This window comes from Festucalex cinctus, chromosome 1 (genome assembly GCF_051991245.1).
Source record: "Festucalex cinctus isolate MCC-2025b chromosome 1, RoL_Fcin_1.0, whole genome shotgun sequence".
In the NCBI taxonomy this organism is placed as follows: domain Eukaryota; kingdom Metazoa; phylum Chordata; class Actinopteri; order Syngnathiformes; family Syngnathidae; genus Festucalex; species Festucalex cinctus.
Genome location: NC_135411.1, coordinates 24,419,760 through 24,437,298, shown reverse-complemented (window position 1 = coordinate 24,437,298; position 17,539 = coordinate 24,419,760). Strand labels below are relative to the sequence as shown.

Below are 17,539 nucleotides of genomic sequence, written 5' to 3'. Positions count from 1 at the left end.
CACTGATGTACAACACTAACCATAGAATCTCTCCAAACATCTCCAAATGTATCCAAATGTGATCGACTCTTGTAATAATGCCGACCTACAACCTCATACACATAATCTTCTGGCCATGTTTCAAAACGAGTGCATTTTGGCAATATTATATATATCTATATCCCAATCTCTATATATATATACACACACACACACACACACATATATACATATTATATATATATATATATATATATATATATATATATATATATATATATATACATATACATATATATATATATATATACATATATATATACATATACATATATATATACATATACATATATATATACATATATACATATACATATATACATATACATATATATATATACATATATATACATATATATATATATATATACATATATATATACATATATATATATATATATATATATATATATATATATATATCCTTCCCAATCTCTCTCTCTCTCTCTCTCTCTCTCTCTCTCTCTCTCTCTCTCTCTCTCTCTCTCTCTCTCTCTCTCTCTCTCTCTCTCTCTCTCTCTCTCTCTCTCTCTCTCGAAATCAATGCTAGCAATTTTTCCTGACTGTTTGATGCTGAATAAAAATAATTGTCTTCACAAAAAAAAGGAAGGTATTCAGCTTTTTTTTTTATTTTTTTTTTTACTGTAATTATTTTGTTTTCAGCCACCTTGATCGCGCCAATGTAATAGATTAGATTAATATGCGATGGTTTGGATTAAAAAAGAAAAACAACAACGCTGTATGGATACATATTAAAACGAGGAATTATGCCCAAATATAAATCATTCATGACAAACGGATCACATCTCCCTTAAAATAACTGTGACCTACAGTGCTACTCTTTGGCACAAAGGCTTTAAGTACACAGTGCCAGTTGACGCTACTTCACCACAACGAAACACAACAATATATGAAATATTGGACAAGAATTAGTCATCACGAAAATCCGACGTGAAGTAATCGAACGCTGCTATTTAGCGTGCATGTTGCTAATAAGCCACCGACGCCGGTCGCTCGTTACTTATCCCATAAAATAATCCAGTGGTCAACTTCCTTTACCTACATTATTCTTATGAGCCTCAAAACACATCGAAAATAACTTTAAAATACCTAAATTTAGGGGGCGGTGTCATCCGTGACGTAATGCGATGACGCAGCATTGATAACTCAAAAAAAAATTAAAAACATCCCTCTATGAATCCACTTCAAAGAGCAAAGCCGTGACGACGTGTACACGAATGTCCACTGAACCAGAACCAGCAGAGAGCCGCGACGACAAGACGACGGGGAACAGTGGCACCGCCATTTTATGGAGCGGAGAACGGCCAAAATAAGAAGTGGGGAAAAAATGGAAGTGACGTCATCCAAACGCGGCGAGGACGAGGAGGCTGCATGTCAGGAGCTCGTGCACCTGTTCAATAATCTCAAGTGTTTTGACAGCATCTACCTGAACAACGTGCTCATTGACATGGAGGTAGGAAAAGTTCTAATCATTCCATAGTCATAGTTTAGTGTGTCAAATAAATGTGCTTACAGACTTCAACTGAAACTAAATGCTGAAGTTACAGTACAATTAACTTTTTTGTGTTTAACTGTCAACAGTTGGAACAGGGAGAAAAATAACCCACCTATACCGCCACATTTGTTAGCATGTCTTTTAAAGCCTCTCTAAAGTAAAAGTCTTCTTAATTTATCACTTAATTGTCGTTGACAATCCTGCCAAATTTGAATAGTTAAAAAAAATTACCAAGTACGTAAAATAATCAAATAAGTTTTCTAAATGGTGCAAAATCAAGCCACTCTCAGCTCTTGACGTATGTGGGCGTGTCCACTGAATGTGTTGTGACCACAACCCGCTCAACTATCAATCAAACACTACTTATGCAACTTGGAAAAAACGGATGTTACTTTTATCTCACATCTTTCTTATTCCTGAACAAAGCTAGAATATATCCCGCCAAGTCATTGTAGTGCTTTTTCACATCGTGACAACGAGGCACTTGAAAGTGGCGATGGCAGTGTGCAGCCCATGTCCACATGCTGGCTGCCAAGTCTAACTTAAAAAAAGTACAGATAAATAAATTACTAACAAAAAAATAGCTCAGCCTTCTTCTGCGCGGCTTACTTGCATGGCTAAAATGGTGAAAAAACATTTGTTCTGTTTCCACAATTAAGCCCAACATGATTCTCAATATTTGCACATTTTCAGCAATTGTCTCAAACATGTAGCAAGTATATAGAAACAAATAACCGCTAATGGAAAACCTACCGGCTGATAGAAAACAAGTTCTTGTTTACTTTCAAACTTGGCTCATAGATAACATGAGTGACATGACAGTGACAGCGAAATCCATGTGCCTGGTTTCTGCATACAGATCAAAGGAGACTTCAATCTTTTGTCCCTCTATCATCTACAAAGAGCTAACCTTCAAACATGTGCAATAAGATGGAATAGAAATCTCCAACACATGCATGCCAATTGCCAATGTGAAGCAAGCTATGGTGTACTTTAGAAGATTTTTAAAGACTTTTTTTTTTTTCCCAGTTGTTTATGAAATGCTCTAGAAATTAGATTAAGTTGACATGATTGTGAATCTCCGCCCTTTATCTGCATTGACATAAGGGTAGCAAAAAGTCAGACATCTCAAATTTTGATAATGGAAACCGTGCCTTGTATCATCGAGCAGCACAAACTACATTTACATAGCATCACTAATCGGGATAAGGTCACAACTCACAATTCCGTTTCTGAAACATTCAGGATATCCCGTTTACGTGTGAGTGGACAGTTACTACTGTATACATGGCAATTGGAATATCTCCTCTAACAGCAATATATGGAAAACGTCGCGACACAAATAGACGTTATTTCCGCTGCTTTATATTTAGGGTTGTCACAATACCAAAATCGATACCCCGGAAAATACTCAAAAATATAATCAGTGAATACCATTTTTGATACTGAAAAAAAAAAAAAAAAAAAAAACTTTCGAAATGCATAGAAAAATATTTTTTATTAACTCATTTGCTCCCAATAACTTGTTTTTTTTATATTTTAAGTGTCCCAAAGACGTATTTGTTTATGTTTTTATACTAGAGCATACATAAGGCTTTGATGCAGCCTCTCAACTGCAAAGAACGGTTGCAGAAATGGTAGTTATTACACAAACTGCCAGCTGGTGGCAGCAGAGCAAAGAAGATCAACCAGGGCCATGTTGAAAAAAAAGCTGTTTCCCTACAATTATAAGCAGATTTTTGAATAATGATGAAACTTAGCTATATTCTAATGCTAACTGCTGCAAAACAGAAACAGATAGAAATATACTTTTTTTCCCGATGAAAGAAGTCATGTTTCTTTTGATAGGTTCCATGTTTTTATAGCAATAGAACACAATATTCTGTGGGCCTTGCAAAATCAGTCAAAATCCAGTAAAACAGCCGGGAGCGAACGGGATTGCTTCTGTGAAAATGGCTGGGAGTGAATGAGTTTAAAGCGGGGTTTTCTGTTTTCACTCAAGAAAATGCACTATATAAATACAGGATGTATACCCATGAACTCCTTCTCAAACTACATCTCTGGGCTTCTGTTAATGTGTGGTGGAGATTTTTTCCTAAACCCCACCCCACCCCCAGCCTGTATTTTGCCATTTTGTGTTTGTTTTGTCAACAGCGGGACGTTTCTGTGGACAGACAGTTGTTTACCCCTCCAGCCAATTGCAGAGCGAGGGGTGGCGGGGGGCATGTCACTAACTGTCGCCAGACGGGGCCGGGCAAATTTGTCGGCTGCATCACGTCACTCCCGCAGCAACTTGACAGCACACACGGATTTTTTTCACTCACTCACAAGCTTGAGTGAGTGAAAAAAACAAAAAAAACAACTGTCTGTCTACAGAAACGTTCCGCTGTTGGCATGTTGCCATGTTTCAATGTTGGTTTCTTAGTACAAAGTAACAGAGATGGAGTCCATCGTAGTTGCAACTCCTAAGCTATGCCATGTCATGCTTTTCAACGGTACTATTGTAAACCAAACTGGAGCACCAGTAACCAACATGCCGACTTCCTCTATTTGGCAGTTCAAAGCATCGCAGAGCATCACGGAGAGCGACGTCTCAATGCTGGAGTCCCTGATGGACTTTATGGAGGCCAGAAACCACCATGACAACTCCGACTCGGACAGCGCAGATTCCGGCAGTGATAACTCCATCCAGAGCAGCGGCGTAGACGATCCGGACAGTTTTGGCGATTAGCCAATGACAAAGTCACGTCATTTTTAAACATCCAAAGACTTTACAAAAAAGGGTTCGGTGGTAGCGCACTTTTTCAAGGGTTCAGAATCTTGACAACTTACTAACTAAAGTTGTTAAAAATGTATCAATACATTTTTTTTTACATGTCAAACACTGTTTTTTTACACACTTTTTAATTAAAGCAACTGTACCTCAACTATGTTTTCGAATCTATCAGTGACCCTGTTGTCGGCAGATAAATATTTTCTAACTTTCCAGGCGTCGCAACAGGTGCAACATGTCAGTTTCAAACCAGAATATCTGAACTGAGGTGTATTTCACAAAGCAGGTTTACTGATCTGTGTCAAGAAACCGTGAAATGTGGGAAACTCAGCGTCTTCCGTTTCAGGAATCGGAGCGCCATTGAGACAGTCTTTTAAGTCTGGTGGTAACTCCAGGTACAACTACTCAGCATTGATAGAATTCACTGGAATCAGCTGTGCTAGAACCGAAAACGCAGAGTTTCCTATCTGAGGGTATGTCAACTCGTTCAGGGTTAAATCTCACAGTTTGTTGAACCGGCTTTTTGAAATACACCCCTGTTCAATTTCGGGTAAGGGTTCCTGAGACTTTTTTTGTTTTGTTTTGTTTTTTGTGCAACCTGTTATGATAGACATGTTACATCCAAGTTTGTGTTAATTGGTGAAATCTGTTTCACATGCTTTTTATTTTCTAACTTTCCAGAAGGTGCTATTAAGAAACTTTTTATTTTTTATTTTTATTTTTTGGAAGCCTGAAGAAAGGCATTCGTGGAAGAGGCCTGTGAAATGGGGAGTCCAACTCAAAAGAATATCACATTTGAATAGAAAATAAAATGCAATATAAAAACAGCAACTGCACATTTTTCACCTTAGCTGGAGACTTCTTGTGATATTAACCTTTTTTTTTCTTTGAGATCTAAGAGAATAATATGAGATTAAGATTGCGGATTAGGAGGCCAGATGGAAGCTTCCAAACATCTTCAAATGTAGACGGAAAAAAGTAACCATTTGCGGCAAACTGGCATTGATCCTCTCAGCGGGTGAGGTGAATTACCAACAGATTACATACAGTAACAAGAAGCTTTACTGGCACTTTACTCAACACATTGTCTTTTTATTGCTTTGTGTTCCTCAACTGCTTTCCAGATGATTTACAGCATTTATCAAAGAATGAAGAGAACAGGTTCTAAATTTGTGCGTATGACTGAAATTTAGAGCGTGCATAAATACAGAAAAATCCAAATCAAATATGCGGAAACCTGTCATACATCATTCAAATCAAAGGATGGATGAATGGGGTATATGCAACGGAAGAGGCGGGACTGTTTTTGCACATGAGGTTTGGTTCCGGTTCGGTTTGCGACGTGTAGGCTGTGTGCTTCCGACTTTGTGCCTCTCGGTTGCGCGTTCGCAACCCGGACCGGAATCAAAGCTCATGTGCAAAATCACGGAAGTCGGAAGTCCCGCCTCTTCCGTGGCATATAGCCCATTGTGTCTTAAAGAGCCTGGACTCAAACCCGAGTCCTTAATCGAGATTAATCGGTTATAATAGTTGCAACCCTTAAATGAGCATTTGAAAAATGTTCAACAATTTAACAGCAATAATAAATAAGCCATCAAACTACAATTATTTGAGGAAACATTTTGTAGTAGTTCTAATTAGATCTCAGCTTATGGAATGAAGTGTCCATTAATTGTCTTTAAATAGTATGAGTGGCCTTGACTCAGTGGCCTTTTCCCATCGCTTGTGGTGTCATCACGCACTGTAATGTGCGTGTGCTTGTGTGTGTATGTGTGTATGCACAATGATGATAACAGTGTTAGTGAGGTTGAACTTGACACAAAGCACCCTTTCATTCCGGTAGAGTAAATAAATACAACCAGTGAGATGACTGGCCGGGAGAAATTGTGTGTTAAGGTAAAGTCAGTCACCACCTTTTCTAACAATGCTACACTTTTTCCATTGGCTGATTTCAAGAAACTCAACTAAACAGTGTGTCCACTCCACGCAGTAAGTTTATTTTATGCCTGCAACCAAATAGTTGTCTTGAGTGCCAGCCCACCCACTCAGTGTGAAATTTAACAATAAATAAAATCTTCAGTTATCTATTTCTTAAAATGTGAGCAGCCCCACTGTGATGTGAGTTTGGACATTTTCCAAACACGCTCTCAATCGCCTTCAAGTAATCTCCGACACATTCAGCAAATTGGGAGTTAAAATAAACATAAGGAAGGACAAGGGCATCCCACAGGAGCCGCCAGTGTTCACATTCTAGACTTCTACTGTGGGTCCTCAGTTCACGAGTGGCCCGACTGTGACGGTAAAATTACTAGCTCCCCGCGCTAATGATAGCAATAATAAGCGGTGTGAACTGAGTACAAGTCCAAAGACCTTGTTGATGACTTGACTGTCGCTTTCCAAGTGTTTATGTCAGCGGGTCACACAAACCAGCCACAACGCTTCTTGTGTAAACCGTGTTTACATAAAAAGGGACTAAAATGTTAGCGGAGGAGTAGCTAGCTGTTACGCACTTAATGTAATGGTTGGATTAAGTGTGAGTTGACTGCTCATGCCTGGAGAGTGACGCACAGGATGACGTGATTGAAAAGCGACACGTGTTATTATCTTGGATGCTAAATTAGCATAGCGACCCAACTATTAGCCCACATAGAAATATTACTGATAGAGGCTTATATCGTACCATAGGCATTTTATTAATGTGCAACAATACAGTCATATCGCAGTTAGCTTTTTCCGGTCTCACCATATTGTGGATTTTCAAATTGTACACATCTAATTTTGGATTGTGGATTTTTGCGATATCACTATAAATGACTTTTCTAAACAGACTAATGTTACCGCAGACTGCAATAAGCATGAGCCAGGAGGAAAAAGAGTTGAATGTCCAGTTCGGGATCCTTTTACACTTAACTCATTCACTGCCATTGACGGAAAAAGACGTCAAATGATGCATTTTTTGCTGGTTTGGCAAATGAATGTGTTAATAAATAACTAAAAAAAAAAAGAAATCAAATTGGCCCTTGCAGCTTTCTATTTTTCTGTTTGTGGCCCTCAGAGGAAAAAGTTTGGAAACCCCTGCTGTACATTATATCAACAATTTATAATTGTTTCATTGATTTTTACCATGTTTAAACAATGGCAGTGAATGAGTTAAAAAAAAAAGAAAAAAAAAAGAAGATACTGCAAAGCAGAAATGGCTTACAGAACAGCACGTCTAGGAGATGACACAATAGATAAACATTCTTAGCTAATTTAATGTATTATACTGCAACTAATTAGAACATACTGTACTGCGTTTTGCACACAAAATCTCTCCAACGGTTTTAAAGTGAAGGCCTCATCACTAAATCTTTCATTCTGTCAATGAATCCTTCTGTTCCAAAATTCAAATTCACTATTTCAAACAGTTCTTTAAAAAAAAAAAGAGCAGCGGTTGGGGGGAGGTAGGGGTTGGAGGAGAGTGAAACCCGAGAAAGGCTCACTGGCGTAAAACAATGGCGCCATTGAGAGAAACGCTTGTATCGCACCAGAACAGGCGGACGCTTTACAGTCCGACATCTATAAATAGTCCGCATGACACACAGGCAGAAGGGATTAGTCCGTATTTATACTTTTGTTTATTCTACGAGAAAAAAGCTTGTGTGTTTGTGTGTGTGCATGAGGAACGTTCATGACGCAAATGATAAATGATGGCAAGGATGGGAGACCGTTTTTCACCAGGCACAAACAAAACTCAGCATCCATAATTCAGCAGGAAACAACATTCCATGCTTGATATAACCCCACGTGACGTCCCACGCGGGGATTCCACCTTTAAAGTCCAAATAACATACTCTTATCGGACATCAAAAAGTTTTTTTAAGTTCGGTATTGGTCACTTACAAAGTATTTCCTGTGCATTTCCCACAGGCAAATGTTTCCTCCGACTCATTTTATTGTACAGCTCACAATGATATCTCATTTTGGATGAAATTATTTACTTGAAAATGTTAGTAAAAATTATACGTTACCTTTGTTTTTGTTTTTTTTTGTTTGTTTTTTTTTAATGAAAAACCTGACAGCAATTCTAGATGTGGTATAAGGAATATTATTATTTTTTGTACAATTATTTTTATTTATTTATGGATGCAGAATGTAAATCGATTTATTTTGTACGGTTTCTTTTTTACCAACTACGATTTTGCAATAAATCCTTATCATTAATATAATTTATTTTATTTAAATTCAATGACCAAGGAAATTTGCATATAAAGTATCTGTTAGTTAAATCATTTTATATTGATATTTTAAACTCATAACTGACAGGAAAAATGTTCAATACATCCTTATTTTAATGTATATGTACATAATTTATTTTAGTTAAATCAATGATTGCATATATATGATAATATGCAACATAAAAATAAATGCATACATTATTTATACCAAATGATTAATGATAATTTTAACATTTTAAGGAGCTCATTGATGAATAATCAACAATTATTTTCAATATTTGATTATTTTTGATCAATACAAAATAGAAAAAAATAAATGTGCAAAAAACTCAGTAATTGTAAAGAATGAATAATTATTTTATATATTTTCTAGACTTGCACAATTCCAGAGAACATTAGCAATACATTTTACTGTTTTACTATTTTTATTATGTAATTGTTTTACAATTTTGTATATACTACATCATATTTTAATAACCATCTTTCTATCATTTGGACTGGTAGAAAGTGTTTTTCTTTACCACATGTAGGTTGCGTGTGCGCACGTTTGAAAACTCCTTTGAGCGTAACACAACGCCCTGCTCTCGATCGCATTACAACAGTCTTGTCCTTTGAGCAGGCCCTAAAGCCAAGGATGTTGTCTGCATCTGCAGCCACAGCAATCAACGAAAGATTCTCAGGACCTGTCAATACAGACAGTCAAGCTGTCGCGAGACGACCTGGCGGAACGGTCATAGCCCGAAGATAACTTGGGAGCTTAGCATGGAGATGTTTATCATGTTGTGGTTTGTGGGACATGACAACAGGATTTCCCGTCTGCCTGAGAGGAGGTGGAAGTCATTTAGACAAAAAAAAAAAAAAAAAAGCTGCAGATGCTTTACAGAGAATGACTTCATTCAGAAAACTAATTGTTTCTTTACACAAGGATTTTGTTTATTTATAGTTTATTACACGTCACTTCATGGACAACCTGCATATTGCAGAGCTCTAATTTTGAGCTGCAGATGAAATATCTCTCACCGGGTCATCGCAGGGTTGTTGAACGCCGCAACAGTGAGGTACTCTAAAGCGGCCACACCTGACCAAAATTGCTGGGCTATCAAAAATCCACACTCTAAAAACAGTTGGATCAAGAGTAACCCATTTATGGATCAAAAATGAACCCATCCACTTTATGGGTCAATTTGATCCAACTTCTTGGGTTGTTTGAAACAAAATGACCCAAATTCTGAACTCAGTCAAGGATCTGACCAATATTTATGAGTTGTTTTTAGTGTTGTTACGATACCGATACTGGTATCGGCAGAGGTGCCGATTAGTGATAGACCGATATGGCTTTTTCAGGGCCGATGCCGATACCGATTATTAGTTGTCAAGGAGGCCGATAACCAATATTTCAAGCCGATTTTCATTTGCAGTAAAAGAGAAAATAATAGCATAAAAAAATAAATTGCCTTTTCTTTTAATTTTAAACATATAAACAATAGACAGCTTTGTTTAATTAAAAATTCTAACAGAAATTGTAGAAATTGTAGGGAACTTCCAGGGTCATCAGCTTGTGTTAAGCTAAATTCAAAACTAAGCAAGTAAATAAATAAATAAATAAATAAATAAATAAATAAGTTTCCTACTGTAAATAAAGTTTTCCATAATTTCTAAATGTGTTTTTTTTTTTTTTAAGCATTTTTAGTATTTTTTGGGGGGGGTTGCAGTGACTAAATAAATAAATAAATATTTTTCTAAAGTTTCCTACTGTAAATAAAGTTTTCCAAAATTTCAACAATTTTTAAATTTAATTTTTTTGTAATTATTATTATTTATTTTTTTTATAAATTAAAAAGTGTTGGGACTTCCCAGTGTCAGCAGTGACAAATGTATGCAAAATTAAATGCATTTAATTTTGGGTTTTCGTCAGGGTTCAAAAGATCTTCGCAGACAGTGACAAATTGTCTGAATATGTTTGAAATGTATTTGCAACAAGTAAAAAATGTCTGTGCACATCTTGCAAATCCTGATAAAACATTTGCTGCGTTCGCAAGCATTCACTGTTAGGTGCGATTCCAGCTTTTATCGGCCTTCAGTTTCGTAAAAAGGCCGATGCCGATATTGGTCAACATGCCAAATATCGGCACCGATAATCGGCCCGGCCGATAATCGGTCTATCCCTAGTGCCGATACTGCATTAAAACAGTGGTATCGGTATTGGTGAGTACTCACAAGTAACATGCCGATACCATTAATTCCAACGCTACTTTAGGATTTTGGATGCAGCCTCTTGTGTCTTGCTCGTGCACGACATTCACTGGTATGTGACGTGTTCACTGCATGCCGATCTAAGATATCTTATTGGACATTGAATGCTCTGAACCAATAGCAGGATAGCTTTTTCATGTTGAGGAAAAAAAAAAAACATAAGTATATCGGTATCGACCGATACTGCAAAGCTGGGTATCGGTATTGGGGGCCAAAAAACGGTATCGGAACAATACTAGTTGTTTTCCACTAAAAGATCCATTTCTTGACTTAAAGTTGGGTCAAATTGACCCAAGTAGAGGATCGGTCCATTTTTTACCCATAGTTGTGTTTTTTTTAAGAGTACATTCTTCTATTTTTTCTGTGAGATGTGCGTACACTCACAGAGACAACAAGGCACTCTCAAGCAGCCGCCCCAGCATGAAGCCTCCGTTTCTGCCCCCTTTATTGCTCTATATTGCCTTTATCTGCATGACTTGCATGCACTCACGGTAGACAACGAGGCACTTGAAAGCAGCTATGCCAGTGGACTATCCGAAAGGGAGATTTATTTTCAGGGTGGAGCCATAGGCAGCTAGCTAAATGCTCAGACTCAAAAATGGGGGTCACAGGGTGGTGAGCAAAGAAGTTTAAGTTGCATGCCGTACGGAGTAATATATTTACTTGTTTACAGCCGCTGAAGTTTGAACTGTGCCAATAATGTTAGCATTAGCCAAAGTATTAGCACCACAACCAACCACCTTTTGGTTTTAATTGTCTATCGGCCAAAATTTTTTCCGTATGTCCCTAGTCTTGAAACATCCATCCATTTCCTATCCACTTGCTCCTCACAAGGGTCGCGGGGTTGCAGGAGCCAATCCCAGCCGGCTTCGGGCAGTAGGCGAGGTACACCCTGAACCGGTTGCCAGCCAACCGCAGGGCACACAGAGACGAACAACCATCCACAGTCACAAACACACCTAGGGATAATTCAGAGCAATCTTGAAACATGTATAATTAATAATTATAAACGGAATTCACTTTTACAGGGTCTATTATTAAACTTTGATCATCAGTGGGACATTTTCATTGGCTGCACTGAAAATCAACAGGGTTTTTGTTCTGCCCTCGCTTCAACACTACTATTAAAAAAGCAATGAGCATCATTTTATAACTTGCGTGGTCACATCTAAGATAATCTTCCAGTCTTGGTGAAGACTTGTTTACTGTTTGCACCCTAACAGTGACTCAAGTCTGTCGATTTTGTCAAGCGTCTCGTGGGTCCTTCCCAGCTGTTGGCTTGTTATATTCCGACTGGTCCGCACATGTTGTGACTGAAGACGCCAACGCCCCCGCCGGCCTTCGTCCCAACTCCAAAGGTTGATCCCGTGACTAAAGTGTCCTACTTATTTGTTTCCCAGCTTCAGCCCTTCCATGCCGTCGTGTCAGGAAAATCCTGCAGTTTGCTCCAAACAAACGTCCTTCTTTCGCTGACCCGCTTTGTCTGCAGGAATGCCGCTAACGGGAGTAGAAGTAGAGCGTGTAGATGTGTTCTGTTAAAGCAGCTGTCAATCATGGCAACAAAATGCACATTGCATGTAACCAGAAGTGCGTAAGATGTAATTAAATAGCACATGCAGAATATATACAGTGCATCTGGAAAATATTCTCAGTGCTTCACTTTTTCCACATTTTGTTGTCACGGTCTTCATTCAAAAAATGATTTTTTTATTTATTTACTTTTACACAAAATTCAATCACCACAACCCATAACAACAGCTTGAACTCATTTGTGCATTTCTATCCCATAGTGACAAACAATAATGCCGCAAATTTATATGGCACCCAGTATAATCTATTCTGCGGTATACAGTATTTGATCTTTTTGAATATTTTGGATATTTTTGTTTCCATGTGTATATAAAGCACTTCACCAGCTTGGACATCTTGCCCCAGTTTTTGCCTATACAGGCCTGCCATGCACTTGTAAATATAAACCTGAACTGGCCACTTCATTAGGTACGCCATCCCATAACATCCAAAACAAAATGTCCAACAACACTGCCAGTGAATAACATGTTTTTACTACAACATACTGAGAGCTGTTTCTAATATTTTGCCCGTATATGTACATTCCTCCCCTAATTTGTTGTTGCAATCTGACAGCCAGCGGTCGCATGACGACAAACGACAGGGCTCCGAGTCCTTTCCACGAAATAATCCCACACTCTGCCCTGTGTCCATTCACCAAATGTTCCCAGCCACTCGCAAATAATCCTCTTGTTCCAAAAATACAGAATTAAAAAAACAACAACACAAGTCTTGTGTCATTTTTTGTCTCTCTACGTCACAGGAGTGTGACGCACCTGGAGCTCCATGGCAACCAAGCGTCACAACAACAATAACAACAAAAATCCAAAACTGTTGCAGTGAATGGTCACACTTTTGCTTTTAAACTGGAAAGACGATGTCAAATGTTAATGTTCTTAATTTTCGTACAAAGTGAAAGCAAATGTTAACAATTCTTATTAATGTCCTTTGTTTCCAAAAAGTTGCTCAAGACTAGTTTCTCGCTTCAGGCTAAACTAACGCATCAATCTACAAGTAAGAGCCATAAATATCTCATCTTCCAAACACCAAGTGATTTGAAATGAAACAAGATGTGCTTGAACTGCAGACTTTAGGTTTTAATTCAAGGGTAATTACTAAGGGTGTCACGATTTCGATTTTTTATCGAAATCGATCGAAATTACGTCACGATTTCGAGCATCGAAATAGAAGAGAGGACACACGATTCGATGCCCCCCCCCCCGCGCCCGCCGCCACCGCCACCTCCCAGGAAAGCAAATGAGACGCAGCCATTCAGCTACTAGCTAACGGCACTTGTTAGCTGACTTCTCCTGCAGTCATGATGGCAAGCGCGGACAGACACAGCAATGGTGCTTCAAGCCGCTCCCGCTTCTCTCGTCACCAGTTTGGAAACATTTTGCGTTCCCGGTGAGTTATGTCGACAACGTTCACGTTGTCGATAAAAAGACCACAGTTGCAAGATATGCTATGTGCGCGTACTGTACTCGGCCACGGTGTTACGCCCGGCTCGTCAAGGGGAAGGGAAGTAACACAATAACAGAAAATATAGAGTAGATAAACACGGGTCGACTTTAACATCTGAGTAGTTTTAATTGAAATTTCAGGCAGGGGTTTGACAAGGGAGTGAAAGTGGAAGGTGAACAAATAATAACCGCATTTGACAGAACTGACAGAACGGAGGAGAAACAATAACTAATAGGGGTATAATACACGGATACACAATAGCGTCGCGCTGGCACAGTCGTCCAATCGGAGTGTCGCGCTGGCACAGTCGTCCAATCGGAGTGTCGCGCTGGCACAGTCGTCCAATCGGAGTGTCGCGCTGGCACAGTCCTCCAATCAGAGTGTCGCGCTGGCGCATTCAAACTGAATGGCCCGAGCCGCCAGCCGTAACAACGGGAAACACGACAAACATGACGGGACATTTACGCAGGCATCACAAAGATTTAGATTTATCAAATTCAACTAGAAGTGGGAAAACAACGGTCCAACCAACTATTTCATCCTCATTTACAGTGAAACTTCCACACACTTCAGCTCGCGCGAAACGCCAGATCCATAGGTCTATTTATAGCAGCAGACCTGCAGCCTTGGAAAACGCTGGATTCAAACATTTAATTAGTGTACTTGAACCACGCTACAGTATGCCCAGCAACTGTAAATGTTGGGATATAGTTTGTTCAGGCTGTATTTGTTCCATGACTTTGGATACAATATATTTTTTGTTGTTGTTGCACATTGCACATTATTTTAAGAGGAACGCACAGCACACTGTTGTAACCAAAAACAGTCAATAGATGGCAGGCACCCACTGTGACTTTTTGTTTTTGTTTTTTTATTTTTTATTTTACACTTCAGTAAGAACAAGACGGTTAACTTTATATTGTAAATAAATTCTTTGAATTTGATCATTCCTGCCTAATGTCAATTATCATATATTACATAAATTTACACAAAAATAATATGGAAATTGCATCACCTATATGTAGCCGATCTTTTGAAATAAGATTTACTGTACAATGAATAGAACCAATGATCATAGACTAGCCTTAGCCTACAGAAGCATATGCCTCTGTGTTATAAAGTGGGGGAGCGGAAAAAAAAAAAAAAAAAAAATCGAAAAAAAAATCGAATCGTGACCCCAAAATCGAAATTTAAATCGAATCGTGGAGTTGGCGAATCGTGACACCCCTAGTAATTACGTCCAAATCAGGTGATCGGTGTATAAATTACAACAGTGTGCCTCCCACTTTTTAAAGGACCAAAAGCAATGGGACAATTGGCTGAGTGGGCATGCATGGCTACTAGGGGTGTTAAAAAAAACAAAAACAAATCGATTCGGCGATATATCGCGATACTACATCGCGCGATTCTCGAATCGATTCAATAATCGGCAGAATCGATTTTTTTAATTTATTTTTTTAGGATTCACACCTTGAGCATGGAAGAATGTTATATGAACGGAACATTAAGCCTTAATATTTTATTTTAATCCTGTTCAAACATGAAACAGATTACAACCTCTATAAGACTGAAATTTCAGATAAATAAATAATACATTTTCATATAAATCTTACACTCTACAAGCTTACTGATTAGTATTTTCTAAATTTGAATGAAAAAAATCGCAACAATCGACTTATAAATTCGTATCGGGATTAATCGGTATCGAATCGAATCGTGACCTGTGAATCGTGATACGAATCGAATCGTCAGGTACTAGGCAATTCACACCCCTAATGGCTACCACAGGAAATGCTTCCCTTTGTATTTGTTGATGTTGTGACTGTTGACAAAAAGAGCAGGATGAATTCTGAAGTGATGGCGGTTCACAGTGCAGAGTAGATGGATAAATAATAGGGGTGTGAATTGCCTAGTACCTGACGATTCGATTCGTATCACGATTCACAGGTCACGATTCGATTCGATACCGATTAATCCCGATACGAATTTATAAGTCGATTGTTGCGATTTTTTTTCATTCAAATTTAGAAAATACTAATCAGTAAGTTTGTAGAGTGTAAGATTTATATGAAAATGTATTATTTATTCATCTGAAATTTCAGTCTTATAGAGGTTGTAATCTGTTTCATGTTTAAACAGCATTAAAATAAAATATTAAGGCTTAATGTTCCGTTCATATAACATTCTTCCATGCTTAAGGTGTGAATCCTAAAAAAAAAAAAAAAAAAAAAAAAAAAAAAAAAAAAAAATCGATTTTGCCTATTATTGAATCGATTCGAGAATCGCGCGATGTAGTATCGCGATATATCGCCGAATCGATTTTTTTTTAACACCCCTAATAAATAACAAAAAGCATCCAGCAAAAGGAAACAATTTTTTAAGGTAAAGTAGTAGAATGTTATGCAATATCCACGTCAAACACCTGACCTAAAGACAAAACTGAATGGAAAATTCGCCAGTTGCAGTGGAGGACTGACAGAGCATCATTAGGGATGAAATTTAGGGTCTGGGCGATATGGCCAAAAAATAAGTCATTTTTTAGGACGATTGCAATTTCAACTGAATAAATCCAACAAACATTTATTTAAAGATATTTTGATTTTTTTTTTAAATGAATGTGCAAAATCTTCAGACAACAATAAATTAAACTGATTTTAAATCAGCTTTAATGACAATTTAAGATTAATAGCTAATGCCGCAATTAAGTAATTAGTAACTATTGCAAGCACGTCTTGGAAATAACCCATCCAGCATTCTGCCACTTGTGCGAAATTACAACTCAAAATAACATTTGAATACAAACAGAATTTAATAAATCAACACCAGCTTTGACTGTTTCAAATCACAATTTATCATTTTGAAATGATGAATTAAATTAATTTGATTTACTACCCAGCCCTAGTCTGTTTATGTCATTGATGCATTCCACACTTCAAGTTGTAATTGAATGCAAAAGATTCGCAACCACGTATTAGAAAGTCATAGTATTATTTATGATTGTTCATTTGTCCCATCAATCTTGCTCCCTTAAAAGGTGAGAGGGATTATACAAATTTTTATTCTACAAAAGGTTGTTAATCATCTGACAACGGTAGTTCATCTGATCCTTCAAATAGATAAATGATCTTAAATTCTGCAGTTAAAGCACAATTCCTTAGTTTCAGTCCCAATCCATCGTGTTTTAGAGCCAAAAAGATGAGAACTGTGTTTATGTCCCAATATTTATGGAACTGAATGCTCACTCAGTGTTCCTCCTTGTTAAATGTTACAAACAAATGGACAATACCCATCCCACAAACTAATATCTGATCACAAAAAGTTATTCCATACCTGTTGGTAGCTAGCTAGCTAGCTAGATGGCTAAGTAATGTAGCAGTCTGCGTCTTCTTAGAGAGCTTCTTCAGATTACAAACAAATATACAACAGTCGGACTCAACCCAGATAGAACTCTTTGCTCACAAGTTGGTCAATACCAGCTCCAAGCTGATTAGCATTGCCTAACATAGCGGTGTACATCTGACATAGTGATCCTTCACATTAAACATCACTAACAGACGGACATCAATCATAGATGATACAAATTAAAATCTTTCATTTACAAACGTTTTGCTACATACAAGATGCTCGAAAGCTAGCTCAGCTAACTAGTCTACAGCTTCACTTAGTGCTCCTTCTTGTCAAACAGAAGATTAGCAGCAGTCTTTTGCT

General features: G+C 37.8%; 2 protein-coding genes across 9 annotated transcripts in view; one reads left to right on the top strand and one right to left on the bottom strand.

Moving 5' to 3' along the window:
* pard3ab (par-3 family cell polarity regulator alpha, b) overlaps positions 1 to 17,539 on the bottom strand; it is a 160,713-nt gene that overhangs the window by 132,029 nt on the left and 11,145 nt on the right. The window lies entirely within an intron of this gene.
* On the top strand, positions 1,255 to 4,482 carry LOC144020976 (uncharacterized). The gene is made up of 2 exons (XM_077524913.1): positions 1,255 to 1,513; positions 4,113 to 4,482. Exons 1-2 carry the CDS (start codon positions 1,349 to 1,351, stop codon positions 4,284 to 4,286), a joined length of 339 nt encoding a protein of 112 aa, XP_077381039.1. The 5' UTR covers positions 1,255 to 1,348; the 3' UTR covers positions 4,287 to 4,482.

Excerpts from the sequence above, each read along its gene's own strand:
- LOC144020976 (XM_077524913.1), top strand. The coding sequence starts at position 1,349 with ATGGAGCGGAGAACGGCCAAAATAAGAAGTGGGGAAAAAATGGAAGTG. Across the intron at positions 1,514-4,112 it reads ACGTGCTCATTGACATGGAG|TTCAAAGCATCGCAGAGCAT; the intron begins GTAGGAAAAGTT and ends TCTATTTGGCAG.